The 11,190-nt window shown below is 38.1% G+C and overlaps 2 protein-coding genes across 4 annotated transcripts in view; both read left to right on the forward strand.

Annotated features, from left to right (window-relative positions):
- The window catches only part of fam184ab (family with sequence similarity 184 member Ab), a 183,257-nt gene extending 179,903 nt beyond the window's left edge, over nucleotides 1-3,354 (forward strand). For 2 of the 3 annotated variants that reach the window (XM_069657630.1, XM_069657631.1), the window contains exon 22: nucleotides 2,391-3,354. In XM_069657630.1, coding sequence (XP_069513731.1) covers nucleotides 2,391-2,472 — 82 coding nt within the window. In that variant the 3' untranslated portion in view covers nucleotides 2,473-3,354. The remainder of the gene's footprint in view (nucleotides 1-2,390) is intronic. The other variant, XM_069657632.1, reaches the window with a different exon arrangement.
- Nucleotides 3,355-6,143: 2,789 nt separating this feature from the next.
- Nucleotides 6,144-7,721, forward strand: ptrhd1 (peptidyl-tRNA hydrolase domain containing 1). Its single transcript, XM_069657629.1, has 2 exons — nucleotides 6,144-6,360; nucleotides 6,964-7,721. The coding sequence occupies exons 1-2, from the start codon at nucleotides 6,151-6,153 to the stop codon at nucleotides 7,132-7,134; spliced, it is 381 nt and encodes a 126-aa protein (XP_069513730.1). The 5' UTR covers nucleotides 6,144-6,150; the 3' UTR covers nucleotides 7,135-7,721.
- Nucleotides 7,722-11,190: the final 3,469 nt, after the last annotated feature.

Genomic DNA, 11,190 nt, shown 5'->3' on the forward strand with positions numbered 1-11,190 from the left:
AGTTGGGACCATGTGCAGTATAAACATAGTTTATCACATTAATTCACAAATATAAGGAAGCCCGTGTGGGAGGAAATCGTCCTTTCAAGCACTGAAAAACACAAAAACTGACCCTCTAAAAACAATGTAAATATCACCCTGGGGTTGAGGGACTGTTTATTTAGGAAGCAGCCAATTAAGGAAGCAGAAGCAGGTGTTTGTTGTGATGGATTCAAACACTCAAACTAATTAGTGCAAACTTTGGGAAACAACATGTTTCCCCCGAGGACGCGAGGCAGGAAGGAGCTGCACCAGACACCCGCCATGATTGGCACCTTTAAAAACAAATACTGTACATTATTTATGAAGGCTGGTGGAGGTTGTATATTTAAGATGCTACAGACACTGTTTGTATTTACACACACAGTTTCTTTGTTATGCTAAAACTCTGTTATAGGCCCATTTAAATCCTAATGTGGAAAGTGCAACACAAGCGAGTAAACAGTGGAAATGTTGAACTGAGAGAAAATACAGGCAGCCTCAGACGAGATAAGATAAAAACACTCGATAAAACCTCAATTTAACCCTGAAACGATGGATCGCATTTGTTCAGACCTTTGAAACAGAAGATTCAGACTAAAAAAAGGGAAAGGTAAAAGTATGTTGGAGTAATCCCCAGGCTTCTCAGCTCAGTCTGAGCGCCAGGTTTCACACAGCTTTTTCTACACACTGCACTTTGTGACATCACAAAGTGCAGCCTCAGCAGGCTTCAGAGATCTGGCAAACAAAAGAAAGAGGGCTTGTAGGGGCGGGGTTTCTTGAAGGGACAGAGCTGACTGAGTGGTTTCAGGCAGAGGCTGTATGAGGGCTAAATTATGCTAAGCTACTCCACAGGTATGACAGAGTGAAATATGAAGCTTGAAATTAGCATAATAGCGCGCCTTTAACTGCATACACTCACACAGACAGTGGGGTTTAGTTGAAAGCGCAGCAAAAACTATAAATTGGACCAAACTGTTGGCTGGATTTGATTATGTAAATTAAGAACATCTAATCTAAGTATACTTACAAGGAAAAAAAAAAAAATGCACCAAAAAATGTTGATATTTGAGCTACCGTTAGATGTATTTTATCAAAAATAAGTCAATATTATTATATAATCTTCATTTTTTTATTGTCAACAAAAGCCCATAAAAGACCAAAACAACAGTTTGTCTGTCTGAGTTCCCCCGTCCTGCCTGCGGCTCTCAGCCCCGACTCCCAAATCAGTTTACATCTACTGAAGACATAAATCTCTTTCAATAACTCACAATGATAAAGTTTAATCTTTTTAAAAGCTTGGTTTCTTACTTTAACAGTTGGCAGTTTAGTTTTTTAACTATTGTTTCCCAAACAAGATGAATCATAAAGCATATTTCAAACAAAGAGGCAATTCACTATGGAAACAGAACATTAGAATTTTGAAAATCAATGAAGAATAAATTATGACACAATTAAGTGTTAAAAATAAATGTGCTAACAAGAAATAAGAGACATAAAATATTGTATAAGTGCAGATCGCAGGGCAGAGATAAGTTGTAAGTTGAGTCCAACTAAGAAAATAAAAGTGAGGTTGGGGGAAAAAAGGACAAAGGCAAACAAAACAGTACAGTGTACATTGTGTGTATGCATCCCGTCTTCAACTGGAAACATCACACTTGTCTCTCTGCTCTGCTGTGGCTCACTGCATCCTGACAATGACTCTGCTGCCCCCTTGTGGACAGAAACAGGAATTACATCTTCACACATGCAAGGAATTTGTCTTGTGTTTTGGTGCAAAACAATGAAGAAAAAAAAATAACCAAGCAGTATTCCTACTGTTAAGGAACTAAAATAGAAAAAACAATAAACACAATAAAAATATAGAGAACAATATGATATAAAATTATGTACAATAAGTTGGCTGTGCAGTGTGTACAGTGTGTGCAGGATGCTGGTTGAGCAAAAAGCACACATAATAAATTATAGAGACAATGTGTGACATAAATAGAGACCAGTCCAGTGTAGTGTGCATTAACACAACACAACACATAAATTCAGTTTATGTTATTATTATTTAGACCCTTTAAATCTTCTAAATATCTGATTGTTCTGTTGCTGCACACGGCTAAAGGCTAAATCTACGGAAGCCCTAAGTGGACATGTATACATACATTTTCTGTCCTCTGTTTTCCTGTGATGACGAGTAAGATCTCAACTTATTAATCTCGTTATCTCAGGATAACAAATCTGCAAACCTGCACTTCAGTGTTCACACTGATTCAATAATAAAATCACTGCTGCCATTCAGTCATGTTAACCACTGTGTCGGCCTCCTCCCTGACTTCTCCTTCTCTGTCTGTTTCCTCGTGGTGATTTTTTGCACTTTGCAGCCCTCCTGAAACAAAGGACTCCGCCATCGACTCCCCCGACGCCCAGCGCCAGGAGTGGTTCGCTCAATACTTTTCCTTTTGATTGACCACAAACCTGCAAACACAAGGATTCAGCATGTCAACCAAACTTAAGATAAAAAAAACTGAGAAAAAAAAACACTGAAAAAAAGAGAAAAAATGTTAAAACTCTTTGTTCTTTATTGTCATTGATGGGCTCGGGGATCAATCCGCTTCAGACTCAGGCAGCTGAGTCTGTCCGTCATGGTTTGATGTGTCGACGAGTCGCACACATATCGATGTCATTCACTTTCGTTAAAACGTAATGATGATCCACTTCCTGTTGGCTGAGCTGACAGCGAATTGATCCCGATCCCGACGTCAAATGTCATCACTCTGATCTGATTTGATTGTTTGATTCTTGATTGTTTCACTGTGATCTCTTAGTACAGTGACAATGATCATCAGTCTGTTCGATGTTTCTTTTCTTTCTTTACTTCCTGACTTCTTTTGCAGTTTCTAGAAAAAACTGAGTGGTGCATTTTCATGCTGCTAATTGCCATTGTTGGACTCCAGTAAGAATCTATATATAAAGAAATATACGGTAGGTTATTGTGCTCTCTCTCTCTCTGTACGTGGGCCCACTGCATACGCCATCTTAGGCTATAGGAGCGCTGACCCAAGACCAGTCTGCCTCCTCATTTATGGTGACATTTTCCACGGACCTGATCCCAGATCAGTCACACACTCCGATGTGCTCCATGAATACAGGCTCTGATTTTAGGACGGCACCATCATGGCGAGTTTGTTACAGCTGCATAGACGTTTCAGCAGATTTTGGTAGAATATTAAAACCTGTTTGTATGGTCGTCTGTCTCAACACAGATATAATGATGTCTCACCAATTTTAAAAACAAAAATAGCATATTTTATATTTATATTATAATGTGTATGCTTAATAAATAATTATTGTGACATTTACCCGTCTTTGTTTGTCCTTTATTTCAATGAATCAGAGGTTTGATTTTTACGCCATCCATCCATTATCTATACGGCTTATCCTGTTCTGGGCTCGCGGGGGGCTGGAGCCAATCCGAGCTGTCATTGGGCGAGAGGCGGGGTTACACCTGGACTGATCACCTGTCAATCACAGGGCTGATACATAGAGACAAACAGCCTTTCATACAGGCAATGTTAGAGTCACTGATGAACCTAGCGAGCATGTCTTTGGACTGTGGGAGGAAGTCGGGCTCCACACAGAAAGACCCGCTACGTCCGAACCAGGATTCGAACCAGGAACCTTCTAGCTGTGAGGCCACAGTGCTCACTATCCTGCAGCTGTATTGAGGTCATTCACAAAAATAACACTACGCTGACTTTTAACAACTTTAACTCTTTTACTTTTTAAACCTTCATTTCATGACCGGTGTGAATTCCTTCTTCACTGTTTTCTCACAACACTTCAGACAGTGACGAGTGCTTACCAGCAGGCTTCATCAGGACAGTTAAAGTATTTTAGATAATTAAAAACAGCTGATGAAACAATGAGGAAAGCCTGCAATCAGTTAGAGAAGTCCTAAACCTTCAGGTTCTGTTAGATTCTAAAGAGTTTTGCCCTGACATGTTAAGAGGGAACTTAAAAAGTCAAACCCACACAGCTTTGAAGACAACAAATAAATTATTCTCAAATCTTCATTTGTTTCTAACCCATAAACACCACCTACTGTTAATAGAATATAATACTACAACTCAGACTGTACTCAGTAAAACAATTAAGAATGTGCTCAAAGAAAATCTTTCCTCAGTCTGATCTCAATGATGGAGTCTGTCCACGTGTCATTTCCTTGAGAAGATGCCCTCACATACTGCCAGTATATGACTGCATCATATCGTATGTATTGACCCTTTCTATCTCCACTAATCATATCTACTTGTCTGCTTAAATTAAAGTATCTAAAAGATGTTATATAAGTAACACAACAGAGACGTAACATAAACATCTTTTAGCTGAATTCTTGAAGGACTCAAAAAGAAGACAAATGTCCAGATAATTTAAAGTTCTAACAAAAGAAAAAGTGCCACACTGAAATGCGAAGAGAGCTAGCAGCCTGTTGCAGCACAGTCCAAACAGTTGATTTTAACATAAGTCCCGCCTCTGCCGAGGCAAATAGCCAATAATTGTTGAGGATTTGGGGGTGGCCAACCTGGGACCCAGGCCACCCTTCTCGATCCACCAATGCCCCTGAAGGGAAATTGAGATGTTGCAGCAACACAAAGACAAAAATAAGCCAGAAAGTAAAAACAATAAAAGTAAGAATAGATTAAATAGGGGCGCTGGTTTAGCTCAGTGGGGAGAGGAATACTCCATATACAGAGATACAGAGGCTGCAGACCTCAACACAACAGCCGCGGGTTCGACTCCCGACCTCTGCCCTTTGCTGCATGTTGTCACCAACTATCTCCTCCCCATATTTCCTGTCCCTCTTGAGCTGTCCTGTCAAAGACTGAAACTGAAAAAAAAGAATTAATAAAATAAGAGATATATACAGTATATACTATACTGGACAGTTTAGTCATGTTATGCAGTAAGTGACAAGTTATGAGATAAAGTGACATGTTTGATTAATAGCAGCGAGTTATGTAAACAGCAATGTACATAATAGTGACAGTTACGGGATCAGTGACGCGGTATGATTAATAGCAGTATAACACAAAAGAAGAATGTAAATATACAAGGAGAGCCGGTTACAAAGCAAACACTGTTGATGTAGAAGTATGACAGGGAAACTACAACACATCAGGATAACAAACAGTGAGGCAACTGCTGGTGAAAGATGGTGAGTAATGGTGAGATGGCAAACCTTGAGGAGAAGCATTGAAGAAGATAAGGATGATGAAGAAGAAGAAAAGGAGGATAGATGATGATAAAGGTACAGCTTTACACCACAGTTTGAACTACAACTACATTTAAGTCCTTATTGTGTTTACCTTCACTGGAACACATCTTTAGCAGTGGCGGAGGAAGTATTCAGATACTTCAACAAATATCACCTGTAAAAATACTCCATTATGAGTCAAATTCCTGCATCTGAAGAGTAAATGTGAAAAAGTGCACTATAAAAGAAGAAGTGTTAAGTATATCTGATAATGTATTAAAAATAGATACAGCCTGTATAGTGTATAACTAAATTGTCATTGCTCATGCATGTAGCAGTGATCTTCTCTAGTGTTTGGTTGATGGTGCTAACTTTATTCTGTTTTATATTGAGCTGGAACTGGCGCTTATCTTCATGTTGGATTAATCTCCTGGTTGTTTTCCCAATCAATCCATATTTTAATCACACGTAAACAAAGCTTAAAATTACACCTTAAAATACCTTGTTTTCTCCGACTAACAGTCCAAACCTCAAACAGTTTATTTACAGCAATTTATTATGAAAACAGCAACAGCTTTTAATATTTGAAAATAGCCCAAAAATCAAGAATATGACATATAAAATGTAGAACCCAAATAATATAATACACAAAATATGCCCTTCCTCAATTCTTAAATATTATTACAACATTTACACACATCATTTATTTTTTAAATGTCAGTATTTGCTTGAAATCAAGAGTACATATTGTTCCCTTGCTAGTCTTTATGATTTACCATGCAGTTTTAAAAGTAACCGGCAGAGGGCGGTAACGTCCAGCAATAAACTACCCACCGACTGACCCGGAGGATAAACAAACCCTGAATCAGTTCCTGTACGGTGTGAATATGGCGGCTACCGGAGCCGGGTCCCCTGGCCGTTTGGTCCAATATGTGGTTGTCCGGTCGGATCTGGTTCACAAGCTGTCCTGGCCCCTGGGAGCCGTTATAACTCAGGCCTGTCACGCTGCTACCGCAGCCATCCACCTTCACTACGGGGACCCGGACACACAACGGTACCTGGCGGAGCTGGACTCCATGCATAAAGTGGTGCTCGGGGTAAGATAGTCACGTCACGCCAAACTCCAGTCAAAAATATGTCACTTTAGTTCTTCCTGGATTGCCAATAAATGTACAGCGGTTATATTGTTCATCAAATTAACTTTCTTAAAATTGAGAAGACATTTATATAATACGGCTATGTTATATATACACAAAGTGTCTGTTTTCACTAGCTATCCGCCTCCACTGAGTCCAATTTAGCTACCTTAGCTACGAACCAAAAGGAAAGCGATATTAAAAGTCTTGTTTTTGCCAAAACGTACACTATCTCATTTGTAAGCTGTATGCCGAATTAAAAGAGGCTTCTTATAGATATAATGAAATTTGTAACGGGGTTCCTAGCTCGTATGAATTTGGGCTATTTAACAAAGAAATTATTAAATGACGCAGTTTCAAATGGAGTATGGTGGAGTTTCTCCATGCAAGATTGCGTCAGTTATCTGAGTTTTACGTTAAAGCAGTAAAATATTATCCTCTAGAGTGGCTTCTGTTTAAGGGCTTATATAATTCTGTATTAATAGGATTATTCCAAAGTACTCATAAAACAGTAAATCCTGTAATAGCCTGGATTACTGTATGTGTTTTGTGTTTTTCCTCCAGGCTCCAGACGAGGCCGCTCTCTCCAGCCTCTCAGAGAATCTCACCCAGGCCGGTGTGGCTCACAAGCTCTGGATCGAACAACCAGAGAACATCCCCACCTGCCTGGCTCTGAAGCCGTGTCAAAAAGAGACTGTTCAACCACTGCTGCGCAAGTTCAAACTGTTCAAATGAAAGACATTTATGAACTATACAGTGCACTACAGCAGCGAGAAAGCCACAGATGCTTTTCGGTATCACTGTAATTTCATCAATCCTCTCAGTGCATGGACTCAGCTGTATCGCCGAGATTAAAGCTGGAAAATATGACGCTCTTTTCCGGATTCATTTGTAGTTGAAGAAAGACACAAAGTTAGAACTCGTTCTGATTATGATATTTTTTAAACAGCCTGGTACAAAACACAGCAGGGGAGTTGTACAGACATATTTACATCTAAATTAAACTGGAACATGCTTTCCTGATGGAACCAGCTACTGTGATTTAAGTTTATAAGAGTTTGACTTTGCAATTCTGGAGCATTTGTCTTGACATATACGGATAATAAACCATCCTTGTTTGACACATTGAGATTAAAATCTTGTTAACGATCTTCAATTTAAGGTTGGAAAACAACAACAACTTCTTTGTCGTGATTTGCTGTGCAAGACTCACACGGCAGATATACACCTTTTCCCTTTTGACTCATTTACTTTAAATCAAATCTTTTGTTTAGTCGTGCAAAACTCCATATTTCTACAATTTGAATAGTCAATAAAATACCTCTAAATACCGTCTAATAATCGGTTTAAACCTGTTTTATTGTTCACAGGTAAATTCTTTTAAAATAAAAATAACGTAACATACATTTTGGCACACTAATGACACATTAATCCCATCATACAATCTCAGGTCTTGTTGTGCAAAGTAACGGCAACTTCAAATATTAAATGGGAAATATTCTACGAGTGCAGCTGCAACATGCTTTTCTCTTAGATTGACTTAATTGCAATAATCATAAAAGCTGTATTAGCTGATGTCATTAAATTAACAGCAGAGTCATTGAATTATTGATGTTTAATAGTATTAAGGTCTGATGCTCTTACTTTAGAATTAAATTGACCCTGTGGCGCTGGTTCTGCTCGGTTGGTAGAGCAGGCGCCTCACATACAGAGGCTACAGTCCTCGACGCACTGATCGCAGGTTCGGCTACAGGTCTGTGACCGTTTGGTGCATTTCTCTCCTCCCCACATTTCCAATGAAGAGTGACAGATGGGAATCCAAACCAACGAATAATGAAATGTTTTTGAAGCTTTAACATTTTTTTAACTTACTCTGTTATAAGCAAAACTCCTGAATTAAAATATTAGGTGCATTCGTATTCTTCTCTGTTACACTACTAGATTAGATTCAAGATGCTTATTGTAAATATTAAATATAAAAGACATTTAATAAAATGCATACCAAAATAAAAGAAGCAGTTGAGAAAAAAATGTACATTTAGAGCTAATTGTATACATTATTATGATGCAGCAACATGGCAGATGCATTTTAACACAGCAGTAGAGCTAATTTTAATCTGTTTTTTGCTGTATAGAAATGCTTTGTATTACATTTCCTCCCAGGTTTGTAAAATCTTTTCTCCTTATACTAAATATATGATAAATATGGTGGAGTTAAAAGTATATTTCCCTTCTTAAATTTAGTGGAATAGTTGATGTAAAAAGTATAAAATCAAAACACAAATAACTGGAAATTGAAACAGAAACAATTTGCAAATGCAGCAATTAAGATTTTACCATTTTGCTTCTTAATACAATTCTGATGCAGCAATTTCAGGATGGACTGAGCATGAAAGGGAATGTTTCAGCTGGTCTGGAAACGGCTGTTATGACCTTGTTGCTGTTCATATAAAGAGAGAAACGTAGTTAAATAGGTCAAAGGGCCGTTGTGTTTTAAAGTACTTAAAGTTGGAGATTCAAATCAGAATCAGCTTTATTGGCCAGGTATGTACACATACTCCATTTTAACTTGGCTCTCTGTGTACAAGCGTAAAACATTAAACTAAATACTACAAGCCTCGTATAGTAATATGTACAAGCTACGAGAGACAATGGTGAAGAGCGCAAAGGATAAAAAGCTAATGTATTCATTAAGACTTAATGGTGTTCTAAAAAGTGTTCAACCTTCCCCACAGTCCCACCACGTCTGTCACAGCTGACCTTGCCATTTCACCTAATTTCCTGCGAGGCCCCGTCTGACCTGCAGTGTGACCATAAACAGTTAATGCACCTGCTACCTCAGTGACTGTGTGGTCTGTTTAAGCTTTATTTAAGTCAGTATTAAAAAACACTCTTCAGTATGAATCAAAATGCAAAACACAAACACGCAATAAAGTGACCGTAAATGAATGATTAAAGAGAAATGCAGTCACCACTCGCCTGCTGAGACCCGGCAGATAATTGTGTCCACGTCTGTTTTATTAAATACATCAGTGATGTTTCCCAGAACTGCTCGTCTGCTCGCTCCATATAATCCGGCAGTTCGTGGTATTGTTGTGGTCTTCATTTTTCTGTGTAAAAGGGTAAAAATACATAGAACAGAAAGTACACAATATTTATGAAGATATCAGACAGTTACACTTAATTTTAACATGTTACTTATCTTTAAATAAATGTGACACTGTGCACCCTGTAAATATAGACTAATATACTACATGTGCAGCACTTTGGTGATATTGATTGTTTCTGTATCAAGAGCAGCTGACTTCCTGTTCGGACATTGAAATATAATAACAGCATTTATTTTGTGAAACTCCAAGTTGCATATAATTGGAAACATGCAAAACTTTCTACTGATACATCTGCGATGAATCATTAACATGGCTGTCAAGATGTTTAACACTGAATTCACTAGTGCTCTTATGAAGAAGACAGTGTCAATTCTGCCGTTACATACGGAAGCCCTAAGCGGACATGCATCTGTATATTATAACTCCATTTTCCCGTGATAACGAGTCATTTCTGTTTTCGAGATCTCAACTTATTTATCTCAAGATAACAAAGCTGCTTTTCTCATAACGGGATAAATGTGTGGCCATCTAGAAAACAAAACTACGGAAGCCCTTAGCGGACATGCATCCATACATTTTATTTACTCCGTTTTCCCAGTGATAACGAGTCATTTCCAGTTGTTTTCTCAACATCTCGACTTATTTTTCTCCTCATCTCTTGAACAAACCTGGTTTTCCAAATATAACGGATTAATTTATCTCGTTAACTTGAGATAACAAAGCTGGTTTTCTCGTGATAACAGGATAATATTCTGGCGATCTAGAAAACAAAACAACTGGTCACTGTGATATCACAGTTAAACCTGTTTCTATGTTTGTTTTGTGGTTTTGCAGCTCTGGCGGTGTGAGTTATGATCATCTGATGTTACACGGTGGTTCAGCGTTGATATCTCAAAATAAATAAGTCGAGATCTCGAGAAAACAGTTTGAAATTACTCGTCATCGTGAGAAAAAGGAGTAAATAAAATGTATGGATTAGGGCTTCCGTACTTACATCATTCTAAGGCTGCAGCTGATAATAACTCATCATCAGTTAATCTGCCGATTCTTTTTCCCAGTGATCGATTGCTCATTTAGACGATTTTTAATGTCAGAAAGTTGTGAAAATGCTGATCAAAACAAACTTTTCAACAGTTCAAAATCCAAAAACTTTATTACAAAATGACAAAAAGCAGCAAATCCTTTTATTTAACAAGTTGGAGCTGGTAAATGACATTTTTGCTTGAAATTTCATCAAACCCTAACCCTAATTAATAGAGTATCGGAATATTTGGAGGTCAATCATTGCAGCACTGCATCATTCTGCACAGTGATGCTCAAAAATGCAAGTCAAGGACCATTTAACAAACATATTTTTGAGTTAAGTCAGAATTTAATATTAATTCCAGCAAGGCAGGAAAGCCCTGCAGGTGCATCGATTGTGTCAAGAGTGAAGCTAAAACTAGTGAGTGTCTACAACCGTCTTAAATACGGATACTTCTGATCAACGCCTCAATGTAGGCAAATATGTAAGCAAAAGGCTGGCATCATGCTGTATGCTACCACAAGAACTACAATCAATCTCACACACAAGTTTAGAGGGCTGCAACAAACCAAGATTTTAAATAGCAGTTAAACTACTGCATTACTTTTTATCACGTACATTTTTGTGTCTGTAAGTTTCGGGAAATACTGAAAGATG

This window comes from Semicossyphus pulcher, unplaced genomic scaffold (assembly GCF_022749685.1).
Source record: "Semicossyphus pulcher isolate SPU_LCO1_2020_fin unplaced genomic scaffold, fSemPul1.0.p SCAF_11, whole genome shotgun sequence".
Classification (NCBI taxonomy): domain Eukaryota; kingdom Metazoa; phylum Chordata; class Actinopteri; order Labriformes; family Labridae; genus Semicossyphus; species Semicossyphus pulcher.